The sequence below is a fragment of the Grammomys surdaster genome, unplaced genomic scaffold (assembly GCF_004785775.1).
Source record: "Grammomys surdaster isolate TR1022 unplaced genomic scaffold, NIH_TR_1.0 201, whole genome shotgun sequence".
In the NCBI taxonomy this organism is placed as follows: domain Eukaryota; kingdom Metazoa; phylum Chordata; class Mammalia; order Rodentia; family Muridae; genus Grammomys; species Grammomys surdaster.
Genome location: NW_021604646.1, coordinates 8788338 through 8813724, shown reverse-complemented (window position 1 = coordinate 8813724; position 25387 = coordinate 8788338). Strand labels below are relative to the sequence as shown.

The window sequence follows — 25387 nt, the reverse complement described above, 5'->3', positions numbered from 1 at the left end:
CAGGTCAGGTGACCCATATGATTAAATCTGAGTTACATTGTTTTACAGGCACACCTAAACTAGAAGGGAAAAAAATGAGATGGAGGGGAAAACCTATAAAGAAAAGAGATTTAGAAAGTAGACCAGAGCCAGGCGTTGGTGGCGCACGCCTTTAATCCCAGCACTTGGGAGGCAGAGGCAGGCGGATTTCTGAGTTCGAGGACAGCCTGGTCTACAGAGTGAGTTCCAGGACAGCCAGGGCTAAAAGAGAAACCCTGTCTCGAAACCAAAACAAACAAACAAAAACAAGTAGAAAGTAGACCAGTTGCCCACAAGATCTTATCTGGCACTCATTCAGACAAACACAGATTTTCAAATTATGAAACAATTGGGAAATATCTTGATTTTACTATAATATACCTCAAAGTAATTGGGAGTGGTGGAGGAAAATAGATAGGGTAGATTGGACAGGAGTGATCATGTCCTGGGAATTGCTAGGTGGTAGGCGGGAAGAAATACAGCATTTTGATCTTTCATTTTAATCATTGCTTTCTAACAATCAGAAAAGGGAGACTGATAAGACAGTCCAGTCATAAAGGTGAGGGTGCGGGGATTGTATATTGTTGATGGGATGTAAAATGGTGTGACTGCTTTGGAAAAAGGTCTGAGTTCCTCAAAAGACTTAACAGAATTCTGATTTAACTCAGCAGCTCTGCTCTGAGGTATATGCCCAAGAGAAATGTAAACATTCATGTGAAACTTGTGTTTAGATGTTTTTGGCAACATTTTTCATAACAGTGAAAAACCTTGGAAGCAGTCCAATTGCCCACTGATTGATTAATGGATACATAAAATGAGGTATGGTATAAAATATAATAAAGTCTTAAATCTAACCCAGATAGACGAACCTCTAAAGCATTGCACTCAGAGAAAGGAGCCAGTCACAAAAGACCATTGTCTTATTCATTTATGTGCATTGTTAGGGACTTATGAGGGGAATGAGGAAAATATTCTAAAATTGCTTGTGGTGATGGTTGTATACTTTTATATACGAATATACTTTCTTGCTTTTCCTTCCAGAAGCAGTTAAGCGTAGAGTGGTGGTGGGGAGTTTGTATTCTAGTTCTAGGATAGATTGATTACCTACATTCACTGTGTCTTGCCTGTGTAACTTTGAACAAGTTGGTTCATCTTTTCGCACCTGTCTTAATTAGGGTTTCCATTGCTGTAAAGAGACACTATAATCAAGGCAACTCTTACAAAGGGCAACATTTAATTGGGGCTGGCTTACATGTTCAGTGGTTCAAACCATTATTATCAAGGTGGTAGCATAGCAGCTTCTAGGCAGGCATGGCGCAGGAGGAGCTGAGAGTTCTACATCTTGTTCAGAAGGAAGCCAGAAGCAGACTGATTGTCTCCCAGACATCTAGAAAGAGGGTGTCAAAGCCCACACCCACAGTGACACACTTCCTTTAACAAGGTCATACCTATTCCAACAAGGCCATACTCCTAATATCGCCACTTCCTAGGACAAGCATATTCAAACCACCACAGCACCTTAGCTTCTCATCTGCAAAGGAGGGTTGAATAACTATATATATCTCACGGATCTTCTCAAAGTGTTTGGAGCTCACTAGCTTGGGGTATTGGTATTGTTTCATTCTGTAAAGAGATCCTCTCTCTAAGTCAGTCATTACTAGTTGGGAAATCTTACTGCCACATGCAGTTTTATGTCTGTTGTTTGAGTTTGTAGACCTTTATGGGAAGGTAAGAAAGCAGCCATATAAACGCATCTGGCCAGAAGATGAAGGATTTTCAGTCAGGTGCTCTACCATTTGTTCTGGCCTCCTACTTCCTACTCTAAGATAGGAGGTTTTGAATGAAAACAACTCTAGTATTTTTTGGCATGTATTAAATCCCCTAACACTACTTTTTCTGTCTTGTCTTCCTGTCCTACATCCCCATATAGATCAGTTCTTCTCGGGTCACGGGGACTTGACATATCCCATATCTCTCAGAGACTGGAGAGTCTGAGCGCAGCCACCACTTTTGAACCTCTTGAGCCTGTGAAGGACACGGACATTCAGGTAAGGGCTGCCAGCTGCAGACACAGTGGAGCTTGTACCCAGGCTGTAGGCCATGGCCTTTTTGTCACCAGTTACGAATGACACTTTCTTCATTAATTTTCTTCTTACCCAGGAACTAAAAAAACAAGAGACTCAAGTTTGGAGATTAGAGGGGAATCATTGGGTTGTTTTCAGAGCGTTCTTTGTGTTTAAATTTAAGAAAGCTATTCCAGCCGGGCAGTGGTGGCGCACGCCTTTAATCCTAGCACTTGGGAGGCAGAGACAGGCGGATTTCTGAGTTCGAGGCCAGCCTGGTCTACCGAGTGAGTTCCAGGACAGCCAGGGCTACACAGAGAAACCCTGTCTCAAAAAACAAAACAAAACAAAAAAACGATTCCAACCTGTTACTTTTAAGATAATTTTGGTTCTGACAGATTTTACTTCTTTACTTGGGCTTAGTCCAGGGGTACAGAGACAGGAGTTGTTCATTTTCTCTTGCTTTCTTTACTAGCTCTCAGATAATTTTACTGTTTATTGTTCGAATTTCTTTTTGGATCTTGCTTGTATTGGGACTTAAAGTACTATTTACTGAAATCAACTTAGTGATTTTCAGGAAGTATTTGGCTGCATCAGTGATACCAGGAAATGGCCTAATAGAGCACCCGAGTCTCACTGAGCCAAATGTACCACTAGCTGTTGATATTTTAATCTAATCAGAAACTGCTATAAAACTGTTAAGAAGAAACTTCATGGTTTGATTAGTTTTGTGTTGGAATGAAAGCATGTGCTGTTTGCATTGGTTTTCCTGTTCTTGTTTTTTGTTTGTTTGCTTGAGATAGGACCCACTCTTACATGGTCTGGATCAATTTCCTGGGCTCATGATCTCCGAACTCCTGAGTAGTTGTGACTGTGTCACCACCTACCCTAAAATTTCCTTTGAAATTGAAAGGATTCAGGTCCCACAAAGGCAGGTCCAGGAAGAAATTGGGTTGTAATTGTGTTCTCTATGAGCCAGACTTAAATTAATACTGTATGCCACTACCCTTTGAAGACCCGTTTACTTTGATGCTATATTTCTGCATTTATTCTAATTTAGAAACCTGTAGTTTTGAATGGAGACTAGAAATTACTGATATTCATGATTTCCTCAATTATTGAATGTTCCCAAAATGTAAAAACCCAGAGGCTTTTATTTTTATTTTGCCTTTTAACAAATACTAGCTGATCTCAAGTGTAGCTGTTGGTGCTCTATCATACTTCTAATATTGATCAGATGGCATGAACTGGACAGAACTCAAATACTTTGACAGGGAACTGGCTCTGGCTGTAGGAGTAAAAGTGATTATCTCTTCTAACCGTTTGCTTAGAGTGAGTGCGAACAGCCTCCTTCAGCACCCTGGTGGATGGTTTCCTAGCAATGTGTGCTCAGTCACATCAGAAGGAATTTCTTAATTTGGGATGATTATTGCAATGAGTTTTAGACTTGTGTGGGAAAAGATTTGAACTTTAAGACTAAAGTTGCTTCTATTTCAGATTTTCCAGCTCTCACTTAGACTTTGCCAGAATATCTTTAAAATGCAAAATAATCCAAGACAGTTGTGTTTATATTACAGTGTGTTTGCCCACCTGTATTTGATTTTAGGGGAGGGTACAGGGAGGCACTGTGGAATGCTGAAGAAACCTTTTTTTTTTCCCCTCCGGGCACTTTTAACCTTTTGTTTAAGAAAGGGTCTTTTATTAGCCTGGATATTCACCACATAAGGCAGGTTGGCTGGCCTGTGAGCTTCTAGGAATCCACATGTCTCTCTGCCTTCCTTTTCTCTGCTGCTGGGATTACAGGCACACCCCACCCCATGCAGCTTTTCACGTGAGTTCTGGTGATCTGAACTCAGGTCTTCATGCTTGCTAGGCAAGTGTTCTAGTGCCTGGGTTTTCTTCCTGCCCTACACCCGCAGAGTGACTAAGGATTTATCATTTAGACCCGAAGAAAAGCTCTAGACTGGTAGTATTAAGCTCCTGTCAGCTTCTTCTTCTTGCCAAGAAAGAGAGAAAATATAGCTTTGGCCTGAAAAGACTTTAAACTGGACTACTGATTCAAGTTTATCTGGAGGAATTAATGGTTTTAATTGTGGTGTGTAGCTCAGATGATCTATGCCACTGGTTCTTAACCTGTGGGTCATGACCTCTTTGGGGGTCACATATTAGATATCCTGCATAACAGATATTTACATTATGATCTATAACAATAAAAAATTACAGTTATGAAGTAGCAACAATAATCATGTTATGGTTGGGGTTCACTACAGCATGAGGAACTGTATTAAATAAAAGGCCACAGCATTAGGAAGGTTGAGAACCACTGCTCTGTGCTCTCACTTTGTATTAACGTCATACAGTGTCATGTTCGAGCCTGATTAGTGTAGTGCCACTGTTGGCGTTGAGTGATCCTCCTTTTACTTTTCCTCTGGTGTGTTTCAGATGTGGATAATAGTAAAACTGGACATTTCCAGTTGCTTGATTTTAGAAGAATATCTGGTAGTCTATTTTCCATTCACCTGCTGTTTTTTTAGTTAATGATTTTATTTTATATACATTGTTGTTTTGACAGCATGTATGTCTGTGTGAGGATGTTGGATCCCCTGGAACAGGAGTTATAGACAGTTGTGAGCTGCCATGTCGGTTCTGGGAATTGAACTCAGGTCCTTTGGAAAAGCAGTCAGTGCTCTTAACTGCTGAGCCATTTTTTGGAAACTCACTATGTAGCTTGGGAGGCTTTGCAGTGATCTTGTTGCTCTTGCCCTCAGAGTGCTAAAATAGTGTGAGTCACTACATCCTGCTTGATTGACTTTTGCTTTGGTACATGAACTTTTGTTTTTCAAATGTTGCATTTTTTTTGGACTCAAGAATATTCTATGTGATAACCCTCTATGCTAAGTATCAGAGTAGAACTGTCACATGTGTTTATAAGACCCTGCATGCACTGTCATAGAAGGATGAGCTGGCCACTCTCTGACAGACGCTGCTCACAGTTTGTCATCTTATAAGCTCATAGGGCATTTCCCATGTATAGACTGTCTCTGTTTGGCAAACATTGATTATATTTCCTTCTGTTTCTAATGGAGCTTGAAATTAATATGAATTTCGTTTTTACTGTTTTGTTTATCCTAATCAGTGATGTTGGCATGCATTAAGAATGCATTTTTAAAAAGTTGCTGTAACCAGCAACGGTAAATACATCTTGGAAACCACTTAAATATACATTTGAATGATACTTAATAGAATTTTTAAAATGTTTATTGATTTTATTTTTTGGAAACAATCATAAAGAAGGCCTACAAACCTGTGTAAGAACAATAATGTAATAAGGCATACTGCTGAATCTACTATATTGGACTAGTCAAAGTGGATTTATAGTTTTAGGCACAAGGCTTACAGAAAACCACTTATTCACTTCAGTCTTGACCAAAAAGAAAAAAAAAATTATTCAGGACAGATTGCATGTCTTCAGTATGATCTGAATAGACCTCATGTATCATTGACAGAAATGAATTATATAATAATACAGTATGCTTCCTCATAATCCTGGGGTTTTTGTTTTTTTGTACTACAGTTCTTGTATATTTCAAAAGGCTGTACATCAACAAGACTACAAACACATATTTCAACAGCTATGGGTAGTCCATAAAAATGGGAGCTGTATTTTCCAGTATTAAGCTGTAACATTTCTAAATGGCATTAGGAAAAAGCAATATTGGCATAATTGCAATAACCGTACCTAGTTGCCAGAAACTAATATCAATAGATACCGTAAAACAATAGGGGTTTTTTTTCTTTTACAGTTTGAGTTCAGAAATTTGAGTACCAGAAATGTTAAACCTTTCATTAAAAATCCTGAAACACCTTGAGCTGAACCCGTGGAGATTACTGGAGTAGCCACTTAGATAGCCGTCCTATGACTGGGCAAACAGGCAGTGCATCCTCCGTCTTCTCTTGGGGCCTTTAGAATGGGAGGCCAACTACACACATCTTGATTCCAGAGTTCCCACCTGTTGTGTCCAAACAAGTCACTGAACAATAATGTGTTAGAGAGACTTCAGTCCACATCTTTTCAGTTACAGATAGTCTGCTGCTTATAAAGCACTGAACACAGAAGGCTGCCCCCCTCTTTCTTCCATGGAGTTTTCACTGTATGTAGCCTTTGGTCTCCTAGAAGTACTGTGTAGCCCATGCTGGCCTCCAGCTTCATAATCTGCCTTAATTAGTAGATTAAACTGTTTTATAGGAGTAAAGAGAAAAAGAAGTATTAAATAAAGGATACATTATCACGAGAAAATTCAGAGTCAGGAAAGCTGATCTGTCACATGCACAGCATTGGTGTTGAGATGCTTGTTAAGCTGTTTGCTAACCACACTGTATTTATGATAAAATATTCAGTGTTTTCTTTCTTTTTCTGTTCTTGAAAATGTAGAGTATGCTCAGACCACTCAGTTTATTTTTTAAACAGTGAGAAGAAAAACTAAATGTCTTTGTGAGTTTAAAAATGAATCAGTGTTGTAACCCCTTATCATCCAAATTGGTATTTTCAGTTTGTCTTTTGATTTTCTATCTTGAGAAAGAGACATTACCATTTAGACACAGCTATATAAAACATGAAAGAGTAAAAGAAGTTGTGTGCTCACTAATTGTGCATTTGGAACAGGTTGCAGAAATCCTGTGCAGTTTGCTGGAGAGAGTGTTGGATTTGCCAGAGTGATTGGCACAATGGGTAGCAGCTCTTTGGGAACATCACTGTTTGAATAGTAATTCTGTAATTGTACAGCTGGAAATGTCCTCTAGTACCAGTTAGTCAGAGTGGCAAGCAGGATCTTAATACTTAGACTTCGTTAGTGTGTGTGTGTGTGTGTGTGTGTGTGTGTGTGTGTTTGTTGTTGTTGTTGTTGTTGTAGTAGATACAGACTGGCCTTAAAATCTTCCTGAGGGGTGGGATTAAGTTGTGAGCCATTATGCCAAGCTCTAGGACTGTTTGTTTGTGACAGGGTCTCACTGGATAGCCTTGGCTAGCCAGTAGCTTACTATGCAGAACAAATTGGCCTCTGCCTCTCAGTGCTGGGATGTACTCATTTTTAAAGAAGTTAGTTGCTTTGTTTTTTTGTCTGATTCCAGAAGTTTAACTGCTAAGCATGTATGCCTTGGAAAGGTCTAGCAGAGCCGTGGTAGGAAGCTTACATGAGTTCATTCATAAGGTTTGCCTCTATTTGCATGCCAACCATTTGTTCTGCTGTTCTGAGGGATGGTTTGAGTAGGCCAAACAAACCTTCCTTATGTCTTGTTCTGCTATATTTCATATGCTTGAGTGAGTCTCTCTGTACCAATCTAAACTGATTTCCATGCAGTAGGAAAACATGAGGCTATTTCATGTACTCTGTGGTTGGAAGTTTTTAGTTAAGCATTTGTGTTTATTAATCTTTTTTATTGTATCTATCTCTTCTAACCCTAAGAGAATCTATGGAAAGTTCATGGTAACCTTTTCTTTAAGGTTATATAGGTTTAAAAAAATTTTGTGTGTGTCATATGTTTTTCCTGTATGTATGTTTGTGTGCTATGTACACAAGAGCCAGAAGAGGAGTTAGGGACAGATCCCTTGGAACAGGAGTTGGACAGTTTTGAACTGTCATGTAGATGCTGGGAACTGAAAACCGGTCCTCTGCAAGAGCTCTTAACGACTGAGCCACTTACCATCTCTAATGAACTTGTGGACCTTGTCCTTTCCCAGCTTGAAACAGCGTCTCTCCTGGTCCTAGTGCAGTCTATGGTTAGCGTACTTAAGACTCACCAGCAGTTGAGTCTGAGCGTGGCAGCATCCGAGGTCTATTGGTGGAAGAGGAACCCTTTTCTGGAACAGAGGGTAAATTTTAGGCCAAGATTAGGCATAACAGCTGAGCTGCATTTAGTAAAGCTTACATCTTTCTATGCCCAGCTCTGCTTCAGAGGCACGAGTTATGCCAGGCCTTGTTCTCCATGTGAACACAGTGGTTTCCATACTCACACTGTTCAAATATATTTGCTGTCCTTGACACTGAACCCTGACCCAGTATCAATCTTACAATTGGCAAAACCCAGTAAATTTGTAAAACTTAAAAGGGTCTTCACAGGCTGGGTGGTGGTGGCGCAGGTCTTTAATCCCCACACTCAGGAGGCAGAGGCGGTGATCTCTGTGAGTTCCAGGCCAGCCTGGTCTCTAGAGTTCCAAGACAGCTGATGCTACACAGAGAAACCTTGTCTTGAAAATCAAAAAAAAAAAAAAAGTGTTTTCACAGAGGCAGGCTATTGTGTATCCTGTTTTGTGTTTATAGTTAAGTATACTAATACTACCATGGTGAGAACTGAAATAATTACGTTTTTCTGTCTACTTGTGATCAGAGAAAAGGCCGGCATTGTGGTTTGGTGGCAGAGTACAATTACATTATTCAGTGAATGGAAATAAAAACTGTAACCTTTGGAATCAAACAGGGTTTGTAGAAAATGTGAAACTGCTTTTCTGTAAGCCAGGGATATAAAATTTCAGTCCTTTTATTTATCCATTCACACTTGCTTCTGAATGCCAGGCTTTCAGAACAAGTAAGCAAATGGCTGCTGAATGCATTCTGAGCAAGCAGGAAATGACAGGCTGTTTTGTCTTCCCAGGGCTTTCTTATATCCTGTAGTGAGCCAGAGAATATCAATTACTACCTTAAAGAAGAAAGAAGTTGGAATAGTTCTTTTTGAATATTTGGAACAAGCCCACAGCTAAAATATTTATGTAACATTTGAATAGAGCAGGGCAGATAGATATTGGCAGGGCTGTGCCTTTGAACTGGCACTGAAGCATCCCTTCCTCCTTCATTAATTCTCTTAACCTGCTGCTGTCTCTTGATGCACCTCCCTCTGGAGCTGCGGAACACAAGTTGTTATCTTCAGCATCTTTACAAGACTTTGTTCAGAAACCGGAAATGAGCGTGTCCTTTTATCTTCTCAGCTATTTGACAGTGGAGTGGATATGATTTGAGTTGAAGCCTTGTCCACCATTGACAGCACTTCTCCTGGGCAGCCCTTGACCCTGTGTGCCACTTTGATCTGCTGCCACTGTGCTCAGTGACCCATCTTACTTCCATTTGGGGTTGCAGCCTGATGTGGCCCCTTTGTTTGACCAACAGTAGTTGCAAAGTGTGGCTCGGTAGCTATGCAACCTGGGGCCTAGGTTACTGGTGTCTTCACCACCAGTGCTTCCTATGAGAAGAAATGGAGGAAGGGCTCAGACCGGAGAGGCTTTTACTCTTGTTTGGTGAGAGAAGGAAGCTAAGAGTGGAATGCTGGCATCATTTGTTACTTAGAACCAGTTGTATTGCTGCTGCTTAAAGTGTTTTCCTGCTTCACAAATGCCCACCTTCCATTTTGGGTTTGAAGTGTTGGAAAATCTCAGCATTGTTAAGGCCATACTGCTGCAATAATGCCAGACTGAGGCCCTTCGTTCTGACAGGCATGACCTGGCCTTCATTCCCACAGACATGGTCTGCACTGTCGGAAGAGCAGCACAGGCCTATGTGTTACTTTAGTTATCCTAGAGGGTAAGTGTAAGTAAGGCCTTACTTCTCACTATGGAGTGGTTGTGAGACCGAGGTGCAGTTTTAGAAGCCTGTGGTACTTTTCAAAAACTTGGGGCACTTAAGCTGACAAAACATTTTGAAGAAAGAACCTGTGTCTCCTAAAACACATTTATAGGCAGGACTGGACTGCTTGTGTAATTTCTAAAACAAGGGGAGGTTCAGGTCAACAGACTCTTAAGTGGATTATGGATTTGTTGACTAAGTTTTATTACTGTTGGCTAATTTGGTTTATTTCTTGGAATGATATGAGCAAGAGGATATGGAGGTACATTCCTCTATTGCTTTTAAAAATGCTGCTACTGTCTGAAAGCAGGTAGAACATCATAGGAGTTTATGATGTACTTAACTTTCTCAGGGAAGCAGAATACATGGGCGTGCTATTATTCCCTGGGCACTCTCTTCTCTGTCAGGCTCTCCCATACTCAGAATATGTCAGGTGATCACAGTAGGGCTGGCCTCTAAATGAGCAGGGCCTGGTGGATCTTTGCAGGTTTGAGTGTTTACAGTGAGATCTGGTTCCTTAATGAGGCCCCAAGCTGTCCAGGATGTTTTAGTGTTGAAGAAATGTATGGTGGGCAATTAGTAATTCAAAAGCTGCTTTTTTGGGGGAAAGGGAGGGTTTTCGAGACAGGGTTTCTCTGTGTAGCTCTGGCTGCCCTGGAACTTGCTCTGTAGACCAGGCTGTCCTTAAACTCACAGAGATCCATCTGCTTCTGCTTCTTGAGTACTAGGGTTAAAGTCATGCGCTGCCACTACCCAGGTCTGTTGTTCCTTTCTTAATAAGCTTTCTATTTATATTTTCTTAAATATTTTGAGAAAGATACACAATTTTTTAAAATTTAAGTTGTATATGTATGTAGGCTCATACACCTCTGTATGCATGGAGCCAGAGGAGAACATGGGTGTGCTCCTCTCTTCTCCCAGCCTTCCTTAAGACAGGGTCTCAGTGACCTGGGGCCAGGGTGGTGGCCAGTAAGCCCCAGAGATCCGCCTGTCTTTGTCCTATCAGTGGTGGAGGTGAGCTTACAACTATGTGCATGGCCAAACCCAGATTTTTGTGGGAGTGCTGGGGAACACAGGTCTAGCAAGCACCGTTACCCACTGAGCCATCTTCTCAGGTCAGATGTGCTACCTTGTGAATGAATGTGGTAGGTGTTGCTCATTGGAGGAGACTTAGTAGTAGACTAATGTTGAATGAGTAAGAAGCTGGACAACTAAACCTTGATGTAAAGCCCTGCTGGATTTGGGGAGAGAGGAGGAGTTGCAGGGGGACCAAATCTTTCCACTCACTCACACTTCAGGTGCTGCTGCCTGGCTATCGTTTTCTGCTTGCTGAGCTGTCAGTTTTATTTACTGTCCAAAGCACAGCCTGTTATTTTTCAGACTGCTGCCTATAGGTGCACAGTAAGACTTGTGTGTAATCCACGAGCAACTTTTGGTTCCAAATGCCAGGTTTTGTGTTTGTGCAGAATAGGTTGTGTACCTCTTCTTGTTTGACCATCTTTATTTGTTTGTTTTTGAAGCTGAGCTTGAGTTAGAAGGATGATGCTAGAAGCAATTTAAAGGGCACATCACATTCTTACTGTAATACTGGCCTATTGATTGCTGACTTATTTGTAGGCTTAATGCAGACCCATTTCCTTACTTTGTGTCTAAGTGGCCATTAAGCTCTGGCAATGTGCCGGAATGTTGAAATCTTGTATCATATAATACGATTTGGCTGCCTAAGGGTATTATATGTGTTTGAATTTTAAAGACACAGACAAAGCTCTCAACTTTGCATGTATTCTAGAATATAAGAAAAGAACCATCTACAGCGAGATCACTCATTTCTAGGAGGCAGGAGTTGAATTCATCAGAACATTAGTGCCTGACATTCATGCCTGTCATGGTCCTCTGGATTAACTGCTTCTTATATTAGACACAAACTAACACCACCAATTCACAGAACAGAGAACATCCAGGGAACAGGAAAGTCTAGCAACCAGGGTGCATGGAGTGTTCACATTTAAATACTGTGATCAAATACTCTGACAAGACTAAGAAAAAAAGAGTTTATTTGGCTCACAATTCAGGTTACAGACCATCCTGGCAAGGAATTTAAATCAGCAGGAGTGTGGGAGAGCAGGTCCTTTGTATCCATCATCAAGACTAGAGAGCAGAGAAGTGATACATGTATGTCAGTGCTCAGCGGTGTTCTCCATTCTTAAAGTAAACCGTCCTTACTAGGACACAGAGCCACCAGCTGTGGATACATTCCCATATCAATTAATGTAACCAAGATAATACCCAGACATACCCACAGGCCATCACAATCTGACAATTTCTCACGGAGCCTCTCCAGGTGATTTTACTTTGTGTCAAATTGACCGTTAACATTTACCATTACAGTGAGACCTGCTTGATTAGAAACTAACCTGGGAAATGGATCTAGCACACCACCTTGACTGACATGCTGTCTCATAAAGTTGTTGGAACAGCCACCATTTGAAAATGTTTATCTGGACAAGATAACCAGATATCAGGGTTGTGAAAAATCCTATTGGGATATGACTAAGTCAGTAGAAAGTTTGCATTGCATATAGGAAGTGCTGGGGGTTTGATTCTCAGCACCACAGAAACTGGATGTGGCAGTGCATACCTATAATCCCAGCACTCAAGAGGTGGATGCTCAAGAGGAGGATCAGAACTTCTAGATTGTCCTCTGCTGCTTATTGAAGTTGAGGCCAGATAGGGCTATGTGAGACTCAATCTTTAAAAAAGGGAAACCCAGGGAAGAGAAATTGGCATCTTTTTAAGAGATGTGAGGAATTATTACATCAAGCATACATTAGAGATGGCCTGGAATGGCTGTTATTACTCAGAATTGTTAGGTGCCTATAAAACAGCATGTGGTGTTTTATTTTATTCTGTAATCGAGAAGCATTCCATTATGTGAAAAGGAACACATAGATGAACAGTCATTGAATCATCTTATTATCTTAATTGGAACTCTTGCTATTCTGAAAATCTGTGCCTTTGCCCTAGTTAGGAAGATTTGGGGAGCAGAAACCAGTCAAGAGCTTTCTGTGAACTGTTAGTGGTGTATCAGAATACTATTTGTTTAATTCTTTTTCAGTGGGCTTTGCTCATTATTCAAGTATTCCTCACTGTAGTATTTGCTGATCCAATGATGTTGGCCTCACCTTTATTTAGAAATTATGATGGTTAATATTGTCAGCATGACAGGATCTAGAGACACCTGGGAAAAGGGCCTCTGGGCATGCCTATGGGTATCATCTCAGTCATGTTAACGGATGTGGGAAGACCTATCTTAGTTGTGGGCAGGAACATTTCCATGTGCACACATTCATCCCTCTCTGCCTTCTGATTGTGATGAAATAGTATCAGCTATTTCAAGCTCCTCCTCCCTTGTCTTCTCTGTGATGAACTATACTACTGTCTTAGTCAGTGTTCTTTTGCTGTGAGGAGACACCATGATCATGACAACTCTTAGAAAGAAAAACATTTAATTGGAGCTGGCTTACAGGCTCAGAGGTTAGTCCATTATGATCGATGTGGGAAGCAAGGTGGTACACAGGCAAACATGGCGCTGGAGAGGTACCTGAGAGTTCTACATCTGGATCTGCAGGCAGCAGGAAGAGAGTGAAACTCTGGGCTTGGAATAGGCTTTTGAAACCTCAAAGGCCACTCCCACACACCTTTTCCAACCAGGCCACACTTCCTAATCCTTTCAAATAGTGCCTCTCCCTATAGAACCATTCTCCTTCAAAACCACCACACCTACCTTAAGCTCGGAACTAAAACAAACGCTTTCTTCCCTAAGTTCTTTTTGTCACAGCAACATTAGAAGAAACTAAAACAGACGTGGAAGGAATTGAAAGCAGAAGAGAATAGCTGCTGTAAGATGTGAAGTTTGAACCTACAGTGACCTCCATGCCGTTGTTTTCTGCAGACACCGAGCCTGTTCTTTCTGTTGTTTGACAGGCTTGGTTGTTTGTTTTGTTCTTAAAAGATGGTCCCATGTAGTCCAGGCTGGCCTTCAATTTATCTAGGTAGCCGAGGATAACCTTCTACTGTTCCTCCCAGGCTTCCAAATGCTGGAATTACAAGTGTGGGCCACCATGACTGACTTGGTTTTGTTGCATGTTTGTTTGCACATGTCGAATGTTCGTGGTTGGTTTGGGGTTTTGGGTGTAGGGGAGGGGGTTGTTTTGGTTTTTGGTTTTTGTTGTTGCTTGTCGTTGATGTTGTGAGACAGAGTCTTTCTTTCTAGCTGAGACTAGCCTTACACTCACAAGCCTCCTGCTTTGGCCTCCTGAACTCTGAGCTTACAAGTGTTTCTCAGCATGCTATACTAGTTTTTTCATTGGTGGCTTTTAAAATGTTGTGCCCTTATATGTTTCTTCTTGGATATCTTGTCTGTTTTATTTGAAGTTATATTTCTATTTTTTTTTCTATGCAAAAGATTTGGGGTCAACCATCTGGTTTATAAGGATGTGTAAGGAACTACTTAGAAAAGTAACTTTACTTAAGTCTCCATGGCTTTACAGTGAATAATGGCAAGCCTCACTTTTTCTTCCTAAGGAATACTTTGGAACAAACACACTAGTATTTATTGTTGCTGCTGACACAGCTCACTGCTGTGTGAAGGGCTTGACATGTTTTGACATTTGTCATACTAGAGCCCATCAGCTACATTTAGACTACATGAATCAGTCCTTGATGCCAAGTGTGCTGGCTAGTCTTACATCAACCTATACATAGACTAGGGTTAGCTGAAAGGAGGGAACCTCAATGGAGAAAATACCTCCATAAGATCCAGTTGAAAGGCATTTTCTTAGTGATTGATGGGGAAGGCCCAGCCCACTATGGGTGGTGCTATCCCTGTTCTGGTTGTTCTGGGTTCTATTAAGAAAACAGGCTAAGCCAACCATGGGGGGCAAGCCAGTAAGCAGCACCCCTCCATGGCCTCTACATCAACTCTTGCCTCCAGGTTCCTGTCCTGGTTGAGTTCCTGCTCTGACTTCCTTTGATGATGAACAACATTGTGGACATATAAGCCAGTGACCCTTTTGTCTCTCTCCATTGCATCAGTAGAAACCCTAAGACACTAAAATACAAAGTGGCATACAAGAATAAGCTTGGAACTTTAGGTGGACCAGAATGTCAGGGTTCAGAGCAGATGAGAAGAAAGGTATTTTGTTTTGCCTTTCCCCCTTTGTTTTATACTCGATCCTTTTCTTCCTCCCATCTGCCCTTTGTATCCTTCTCCCTACTCTACCACCTTCTCTCCTTGCCTCAGAATTTTCAGACAGGCTGTCAACAGATGCTGCCACTGCTAATGGAAATGTACCAGACCAGACTCTCAGAGTGCCTGGGGCATAAGTGAGGAGGAGAACATTGAATACGGTTAGTTCTTTCTTCTGTCTGAGTATCTGCTGAGAAAGGTCTGCTGTTCCCAGGGCTTCCTTAGCCCTGCAGTGTGTACCTGCCACAGCTGACTGAGGCATCAGGGGTTGGAATAAGCTGGCCTATGGAACTGGTGGCAAGTGCCCCTGGGAGTTCTGACCTTGCTGTCCCCACCTGGACCATTTTGTTTGCCTACTGCCATGTCTGCTCTCTCAATAGTAGTTTTTATTTTACTTTGCATTTGCATCCTTATTTTAAAAGTTGGAATTTAGCTTAGCCAGCACTTAGCTATATTTTATTCTTTTCACTTTTCCTGTTGTTTTCTGAGACAGGGTCTTACTAATATAGTTAAGCTGGCCTTGGACCCAGGATCCTATTGTCACAGCCTCCCAAAGTGCTGAGGTTACAGGCATGTTTTGTTCTTTTAATAAGTATCCTGTATGTATTTCTCTACTTTCTTTCTTGGTTCCTACCTAAATCCTCTGCTAATTTTCTAGTCTTGATTCTTAGTGTCTAACTCAGATCATGTTGAAGATCTATAAGAGTTTTTCTGTTACAAATAGAGGCTTGGAGTGATACTGTTAGAACTATTCATTTTAAGGGATGAACTCATTACATGTAAAAGCAGACCACAAGGTAGAAGAAAGGATGGGGAGGAGCAGAGGAAACCAGACTGTTCCCCCTCACACTTCGGGAACAAAGTTGTAAATAGTCTACCTTTGGCTTCATGCACCCCAGTTCTTAACTTTGCATATTCCCATGTCTTCTTATTTTTCTGGAGGAGGTTACTAGAATACTGGATATATTGTAGACTGGAAGGGCTGGGTCATGTAGTTCAACTCTGTCTTTTGTATTAGCTTTCTACATGATGTTGGCTTTAGTTCCCTTCTGTGTGACTCTCCTGCCCTGTGCATATTTGGCAACTAGGAGCAGGCTTTTGGTTGGTTAGTGGTTAAAGTGTGGTACCCAGAACAGTAGCATTTACATCACTTTAGGACTTCTTAGAAATAGTCACATCCAGCCCTCAGAGTGATTAGCCCTGGGATGAGGCCTGCACCATGTGTAAGTGTTCTTGTTTGAACCAACTGGGTTGTGTGAACACAGAAGTCTAGTGCAACTAGCCCCCTCGTTTTTAGATGTTCTTCTGCCTTTTGGGTTTAGTCTACCTGTGAATAACCCCAGAAAATATTTTTCTACTCAATTTTTAACACCAACCCATAAAGCTGTTTATCTTTAAAAGTTCTTCAGTCCACAAAAGATAATCATTTGTGGTGGTTCTGTTCGGTTGCTTTTTTGTTTTTTCTGTTGTTGCTGCTGTTGTGTGGTTGGAGTTTTTGTTTGTTTGTTTTGTTTTGTTTTGTTTTGAGACAGGGACCCAAGTAGCCCAAACAGGTCTCAAAGTTACTATGTTGCCAAGGCTAGCCTAGGACTATTATAGGCAGTTATATTGTGGTCTAACTGCCTCCACACCCAAGTGTTGAGATTATGGTTGCAGCCACCTATTCCTTTTTAGAACTGTCCTTGTTTTCAGTTGTGTATCATCAAGGACACAGTGGTCAAGAAACTATGCTGTTATGACTTAAGATTTATCAATTATGATTTTTTTCATTATGGGGATATTGAATATAAATTGAAGCTTAGCTCAAAATATACTACCAAAAAACAGTCATATAAAGGAAAATGAAAGGGAGAGGGGACATAGAAAAAAGGTGTGGCTTAATAATCCCATTTTGGTTCATCATTACTGTCCTCTCTGGTGCTGTGAGCGGATGTGCTATTGCTTCTGCAAGCATTAATAATTCATGGGTGGACTATGCCAAAAGGAAGCCTTAAATATGGTCTCTCAGCAGATTAAATACACCGTCTGCCATCAGTAGGAGCCAGAAGAGATGAAGGATGGACTTGTTTTTATTCATTAACTTGCTCCTCTCTGCCTTTTTCCCAGCCTCCTTTTCTCATTCTGTTTGCCTTTCCACCCCCACCTCAATTCAGTGAGTGCTAGGGATCTTGGGTTTACCGTTAATGTCATTAGGTTTTACTTTTCCTTAGCTGCTACTGACAGCAGATGCCAGGAGAGCAAGCAGAAGAGCTGAGTCTGGAAATGTCGAAGTCAGACTGCAGTTTTGAAAAATGTATTAGGATGTGCAACCTATGGTTTAGAAGTCGTACTTTGAAGAAGAACCCTGTAGTGAGGCTTCGTGAGGTCTCAAGTCCTGTAGCATTTGAAGGTGTGTGTATGGTCCTTCACATAGGTCTGGGGGTGGTGGGGAGAGACAAGGGAACTGAGGTGCAGAGCAAATGGCTTGTGTGTAGTTACCTAGACCACATTTGCATTGTGGCTCCAGCTTCAGCATGTGTTTCAGGAGACATCTCTGTCACTTGATTTCAGAGATCATATGTGGGTACCTTTAATGAGATACATAAACAGATTAAATTTTAATAATTTCCCAAGGAGTTCTTCAGTCTGAGAGACTGTGTACAGTGTGGTGTTCACAGTTACGTAGACATCTTAAGAAATTTCCAGATAAGAGCCTTCTACCCCTTACCACCCAGAGACTTACAGAAGCACATGTCCTATGACGTGGATGTGAAGTTCCCACACTTGTTACATTTTCAGTGTTCTAGACTCTGTAACAGGGTTTGGCTATTTGAAATGCCCAATAACTCGAAAGGGGTGAGAGATGACACCTGGAGATATTTGGTCTTCTTGGTTGTGGATTGGTGTGAAGAACCATGTTGATAAAAAGGCACCTGTTTCTAAAACCACTTGTCATGGTTTTAAGCTGGTGGAGAGAATGGTGTGGGGAAAACAGCTTCCAAATCAGCATATTTTAAAAAAGGGGTTAGAATTGTAGATCCGTGTCCCTAATTTAGAGATGAGAACCCGTCAGTATTTTATAAGGTGGCATAAGCAAGCTTCCTGGACTAGACAGGTCGCCCTACAGTACTAGGTGAGGATAGGCCAGGGTGCCTCGTCCATCCTTTATCTAGAGCTGTTGTTCTTCCCAGAAGCAATTTTTATTCTAGTCCTTTCCTTTCCTTTCCTTTCCTTTCCTTTCCTTTCCTTTCCTTTCTTTTCTTTTCTTTTCTTTCCTTTTCTCTCTTTCTCTCTCTCTCTCTCTCTTTCTTCTTCCTCCTCCTCCTCTTCCTCCTCCTCTTCCTCCTCCTCCTCTTCCTCCTCCTCCTCTTCCTCCCCCTCCTCTTTTTCCTCCTCCTCCTCTTCCTCTCTCTCACCTCCCCCTTTTCTTTCTGTTTTGAGACAAAGTTTCTCTGTGCAGCCTGGCTGGCCTAGAACTCAGAGATGCGCCTGATTGACTCTAACTCCCAAGATCTGAGATCAAAGGCACATGCCACCAGGCCCAGTTTCTGATTATTTTCTTAAGGTTTACATTCTTGGACATAATTTTATCGTATCTTGGTCCATCCCAAAGGCTTTAGGAATGACGTTAAGTTTTATAACAGACATTTAGAATAGAAATCCCATATCTAAGTTTCCTTTATAGAATAACTTTTACAGTTATATGTATTACAAACACACACACACACACTCTCTCAGGTGTGCATATATGTGTCACAGTGCACATGTGGAGGTCACAAGACAGTTTGTAGAGTTTTTTCTTTCTACTTTGTGGATCCTGGGGATGGAACTCATGTCTTAGCAACAAGTGCTTTTACCCACTGATTCTTCTCTTTGGTTGAGACAAAATATTAAGAATGTGTATTTGTTACCAGCCAACCAGAACTCCCAGGTTGTGAACCACCAGCCTGGGAGCACATAGAGAGGGACTCATGGCTCCAGCTTTATATGTACAGGAGGATGGCCTTGTTGGGCATAGGTGGGAGAGGAGATTCTTGGTCCCATGAAGGCTAGACACCTAGTGTGGGGGAATTCATGGGTTGGGAGGTGGGAGTGGGCAGGTGGGTGGGGGCACATCCTCATAGAAACAGGAGGAGGGGGGATGGGATAGGGGGTTCCTGGAGGGGGGATGGGGAAAGGGGATCACATCTGAAATGTAAATAAAATATCCAATAAAAAATTTAAAAAAGAGAATGTATATTTATGTGAATAAATATGAAATTCTGACCCCAAAATGAAATAATTTTTGTCCCATTTTTAAATTGTTGAAGACTGGGTAAATATAGTAATTCTGTTCTTTTACTAAAAAGTTCTTTGGATGTTCTTAAGTATTTGTTTTTCAGACAGGATCCCACTGTGTATATTTGGCTGGCTTGGAACTCAAACTATCTCTGCCTCCCAAGGGCTGAGACTAAAGGTGTGTGCCACCATGCTCTGCCAAATAATCCTTTGTTTTTAACTAGTAACCAAAAAGTAGGAATAATAAATAAAAAATATGTGCAGCAAAAAGTTTATGTGGAAATTAAGATCCATCTTCCCTCTAAGTAACACGCTCTGCCCTACATTAATAAGCAAATGCACATTCTGAATATGTGGACTTATAGGACAAATTTTGATATTTGTTCACATAACAGCTTCCCTACTAAATTCAAAATGGATTTTAAGAGGATTCTGTTTGCAGTCAACCTGGCAAGAAACACATCTGTTGTGTAAAGTACATTGGTAACAAGAGTTAGAAAGCGAGAGGCTGGTCTTTTGAAATCACTATTATCACCCATGTGGTAATGTCATATTCCCTGAAACAAACCTGGGGCTTAGGCGTGTGCCCAGTAGTTTCTCTCAGTGCCCTGTTCCTGGGCAGTGAGCTCAGCGAAGAACAATAATATCAAGTCTTGGGTTGAAGTCAGAACCCAGGCCGAGTGATTGCAGGACCCTGGCTAGAACTTTTGTTAGTTTTTCAGCACTTCATTTCCTTAATGTGTCCCACAAAGGAAATGAGTATTCTCAGAAATTTTATAGGTATCTATTTCATGAGTCTTATTATAATTTTATTATTTCATTACCTTTTGTTGTTCCACCCACATCCATTTTGTTTGTTTTTGAGGCGCGCTCTCTCTCTCTCTCTCTCTCTCTCTCTCTCTCTCTCTCTCTCTCTCTATTGTTTTATTTTTGTTTTTTTAAGATAGGGTTTCTTTGTATACCCTTTGGCTGTCCTAGAATTTGTTCTCTAGACCAGACTGACCTCAAACTGAGAGGCCCATCCACCTGCCCCACCCCCGCCCCCCAAGTGCTGTGCTGTGATTAAAGGTGTGTGCCACCACTGCCTGGCTTGTTCCATCTCTCTCAGTCCTGAAGTCGGTTAGTGTTAGAGTGGAGAGAGACAGAGGCAGTAGACAAAAAGAGACAAGGTAGATGGATGACAAGCCGAGTTCTCAGTTTGCGTTTCTCAAATTTAGGAAGCTCCTTGAAGCTACAATAAATGTCTACAATCCCAGCACCTAAGAGGCAGAGGCAGGAGGATCACCAGTTTGAGGCCAGTTTGGATTATGCAGTGAGTCTGTCACAAACTGCAGTGGATTATCCAAAGGAATATTTGTGGAGGATATTTCCTCATCCTATTTTAAGTCCATTGTTTACTGCCTTTACCAGGGAATAGCTCAAATTCCTTCCACATAGGGTGTGAATATATTTTATCTTACTGTATGATGTATCACATCATATACCATACCATAGCTCACTCTTAACACCCCATCCCACTGTGGTATATACTTGCCACAGAAGAACCTTGCTTCCAGGTGGCAGGAAGGCCTCCTTCTCCAGGTAGGGTGTGTTTGTGTTTTCTTTCCATGTATTTTGGCCCCTGATCCAAATGGCTGAATACAAACAAGAGACAATGAACCTTGACTTGTTTTACTACAAGGTAAAGACATAAACAAGTTGTCTTTTAAACCATCTGCTTCTATCTAGTAGTGTTCCTCATGCAGTGTTCTGGATAAAGTGTGTGCATGACTGTGGACTCCTTGTTGGTTTTCAGCAGATCTGTAAGGGCAGAGGAGCTGTGATTGCTTTTCCACTGTTGTTGGTTGAGAGCCTTCTCATTTCTCCCAAACCTTCTTGGCTCTATGAGGGCTGCTGACTCTGGGAACTGAATTCTGCTGGGAATGATGCTTAGTCACAGGAAGAGTTTGTTTGGTGCCTCTCTGCATGTTGGCTGAGAACCATCTCAGCGTCTGCCTCATCACCCAGGGCTGGGAATTTTCTCAGGAAGCTGACGAATTTTGAAAGAACCAACAACAATCAGAATAATAATTGCTTTCCTTTTCAACAGTCATCTGCATCTTCTACTTAGGTGAGACAGTGTACAGGAGTGGTTTTGTTGAGTACTGTAACACCATGTGGTAGCCACCAAAGATAATTAGAATAAACTTAAGTTCTAGGCACTGCCTTCCAGAGCCACCTTCCTGTCTTCCATCTAGAGAGTCAAGACTCTAATGCTCCTACAACAGGATCCAGCTGCCAGCTGAGTGGGAGTGCTATGAAATTCTGAATGCCCTGTGAGTTCTGAGGTAGAAGAGGCAACGACGTATTCTGGGAAGGCTGGAGAAGACTCTGTGGAGTAATTGGGACCTGAATGGGCTTTGAGAGATAAAATGGGTTCAGCTTGCAGAAAGTTAGAGAGGAGGATAATAGAGTCATACCAAAGCCAGGAAGGGGAACTTAGAAATGATATGCTAAGTGATTCTTTTGACCTGTACATGTGTTCATGCATGAATTCATAAAGTATTATAGATGAAAAGCCTGCCAAGCAGTGGAATGTAGGCAGCAGGTGTTGTAAGTCCGAGAGCAGGTGAATACTAAGAAGAAATAAAGGAGGGTTACCCTCTTGTACTCTCAGTCACCCAGAAACTTGAGGCAGGAGTATAGTGCTTATGGTTGGCTTAGGCTACATGATGAGTGAGACCTGCCATAAAAATCAAAATAGGACGTACCCACTACAATACTGCTTGATCTTCCCAGCAGCCCAGTGAACCTGGCAAAACAGAGTCCACCTAGTTTTGAGTAATCTCCATGTGGTCATTGTACTTGTAGAACTTCTTCACTTGTTTACATGAATATGATTTTATCTGGCGATGCTTATAATTCTGTATGAACTATAGAATTTCAGTGGCTTTCTTTTCTGTTCCATAATCTTATCATTTATATTATCTAATGTTAACAATTATTAACATATTCTTAATAATATATTCCCCCTTTCTTCATTTGCTTGCTTGAGATAGTCTTTTTAAAAAGATTTACTGATTTCTAAATGTGTATATGTTTGTGTACTTGCATAGCTTTATGTTCATCACATGAATGCAGGTGCCCCTGAAGGTGTCAGATCACTTGGGGTGGAGTTACAGACTGTTGTGAGCTGCCTGATGTGGGTACTCTAGAAGTGCATTAAGTGCTCTTAACCACGAAGTCATCTCCCCCACACCTAACACACACACACACACACACACACACACACACACACATCTCAGGCTGTCTTTTGGATTTGAAATCCTTATACTTCTGCCTTCCAGTGCCAGGATTGTAAGTATGAGTCAACATTCCCAGTTTTGCTTATTTTTAGTGTCTAGGACTAAATTTAAAAATGGATGACCTCTTAGACATTTAAGAATGGGTTGGGGGCTGGAGAGATGGATCAGCAGTTAAGAGCATTGACTGTTTTTCCAGAGGTCCTGAGTTCAATCCCCAGCAACCACTTGGTGGCTCACCCACCATCTGTAATGGGATCTGATGCCCTCTTCTGCTGTGTCTGAAGAGAGCAACAGTGTACCCATACATTAAATAAATAAATAAATAAATAAATCTCAAAAAAAAAAAATGGGTTGGTTTGTGTTTGGCTAGTGACACACATAGAGATCCTTCTTTTTTTTTTTTGGTAAGTGGCACCTTCCCAGTGTTTTTCTGACCTCCAGATTCAGGCATTTAGTCTGAAGGCAAATTAGCTACACCTCTGTCTACTGTGCCTTGGAGGCCTTTTCTTCCAAAGTGTTCTGCAGTCCTGAGCCGAGCTTCCTGCCTGGTTTCCTTAAAAATTTTCATGGATTGAGGGGAAAAGGCTCTGACTTGGTTTAGAATTTGATACAAAGATATATCCTCTTAATTTGGGGGGTGGGGATTAATAAAGAGTAAAAAGGCCTTACAAACTCAGTGCAGTGAGATTTTGCTTTTAAGTGAAGAATGTCTTCTCACTTCCCCATGTGACCATCAGATCCCGTGTCAGTGGGGAATTTTGACGTTTACCACACTTGGATCTTTGGGGTCTTTTTTCTTGCCCCTTCCATTTCCAGACAGAACCCTTATTGCTGCATGCCTGCTCTGCTCAATACAGTATTTATTTGATAAAAGACAAATGAGTTTCTTCTTTCCTGGTTCAGACAGAAGTCCCGCAGGATTGATTGTCTTTTGTTCAGTAATTGGAGCCTAAGCTGAGCCCGGTTAATTTCAAAGCCACCTCCAACGCATGCTCCTGTCCTCCTCCTTGTGCAGTTCTGAGCTGTTGGTGGTACCCTTTATTGGGTCTGGAACAAAAACTTGAATTGTTGAATGTCAGCAACAACTATTGTGACATCTGCTATGGCACTGAATAGCACTGTTGGTGCAGTTAATTTTAAGTTAGGATCAAAAAATCAGAAAGCTTTTCAGCTTTATAGATCTTGTTAGCAACATGCACCTCTGAGTTAGGTGTTTGCTGCTCTCACAGTCAAAGATGGGCATTCCTGGGCTTCTTTCTGTGGCAGTATCAAAGTTCTTTCCTTGTTTGACTCCGTGTTCTGACACCAATTGTAGTGTGCTCCTGTTTTCATTCCTTTTGTTGAGGGCATGATTTGTTCTTATGAGGTAGAAAAAAAAAGGCAGAAGCATCTCAATTTTGGGTATTTATTTAATTGACAGGAGTTTTGATGTAAGAAATATATGAATTATATTAATAGGGTTTTTTTTTTGCACCAAAGTCTATGACTTGGTTCTCTGTTTCTTAAAATAGAAATGATGAGTAAACCTTAAGTACCCAAACTTTGGATGCTAAGTGGCCAAATTAATATTTATGTAAAAGTACATTATGAAATTGGCATGTATCCTATATCACTCAGATTCTGTAAGTGTAGGTGTGGATTTGCAGCCAACAGATTACACTCACAGCTTCTCTGATGAAGGGGGAATGGTCTTTAGGTTTTTCTTTCTAGTGTGTGCTCTCTCACTAACTGATCTGACTAGCCATCTTGGTGCGGTTTTATCTTTGCTGTTTTATAAAAACATTCTTGTAATTGCACACTTATTTGCTGAATTGAGTTTTCTTTTGTTACAATGAAAAGCATTAGTATTTTGATTTTTAATTTCCAGGATCTATGTTAAACATATGGAGAAAAAAGTACCCCTTTCTGACAAGCACCTTAAAAATTGTTGCAGCAGAATGGGAACGTTCATTACATATACATCATGTGCTTTCCCCGAACTGTTGTACTAAGAAGTGGCAGTTGAGCTGAGCATATGTTAATGAAAGGCCTGCACTTTCCTGTGTCACTGACGGCTTCATTGGCTGTATATTCCTGAAATGCAAATAACCTCTGTTCTGTTCAAAGATATAATTAACCCGAGTAGTTATTTAGTATCAAAATCTTTTAACTACTAAGAGACCAAGCATTTAAGATGGTGAATTTACTGTTCTCTCTGAAGGGCAGTACAGTTGACAAGGGCATGGTGTCTGAGATAATCCTGCACATTGAAGCTACATATTCTGTAGACTAAAATAGCAGAATCTGCCTGCTGCTGTATAAAGTCTTTTAACTACCATTTATTTTAGCATCATGACATGTGCAGATTTCTGCTGCTCAGTTAAGGGACCAGCTTTGCACAACTGGTGTAGCAATCTGTGTCCACAGCACTGCCTCACAATGCACCAAATGCATTTCTCACTTTAACCAAACATGACAGAGAAGTGATTATTAGCCATGCAAGATGTCGGAAGTCATCAGACATTCACATCAGAGGAATTGGAGTGGCTTGGGCTGAAGGAAAAAGTATCCTAGCATTCCTTGCCTACATGTTGTCTCTCCCCCTCTTTAATCTTAACTTGGTACAGTCCGTTAACAATAAAATACCCTTCTGTAACCTATAAACTGTTACTCCCATCAGTTTGTGCTTGCGAACTGATAGCTGACTTTTCTGATTTTGTGTGCAGCGCTTCTGATGGCAGTGTTCTATGCAGGGGCTGCCGTGCACCCCATTTAAGAGGATGCGACAGTCTCATTGTCTAATTGGACTCCAGTGCTTTAGTCATATTAGCACTTGCAGAGAGCTTGGATTGTTTCTCTCTCTCTCTCTCTCTCTCTCTCTCTCTCTCTCTCTCTCTCTCTCTCTCTCTCTCTCTCCCCCCCTCCCCC

At 41.2% G+C, this 25387-nt stretch overlaps 1 protein-coding gene across 1 annotated transcript in view; it reads left to right on the top strand.

Annotated features, from left to right (window-relative positions):
- The window catches only part of Nup93 (nucleoporin 93), a 100063-nt gene that overhangs the window by 26496 nt on the left and 48180 nt on the right, over window positions 1–25387 (top strand). Inside the window, exon 3 of the mRNA XM_028770362.1 lies at window positions 1949–2066. Within this exon, the coding sequence (XP_028626195.1) occupies window positions 1949–2066 (118 nt within the window). The remainder of the gene's footprint in view (window positions 1–1948; window positions 2067–25387) is intronic.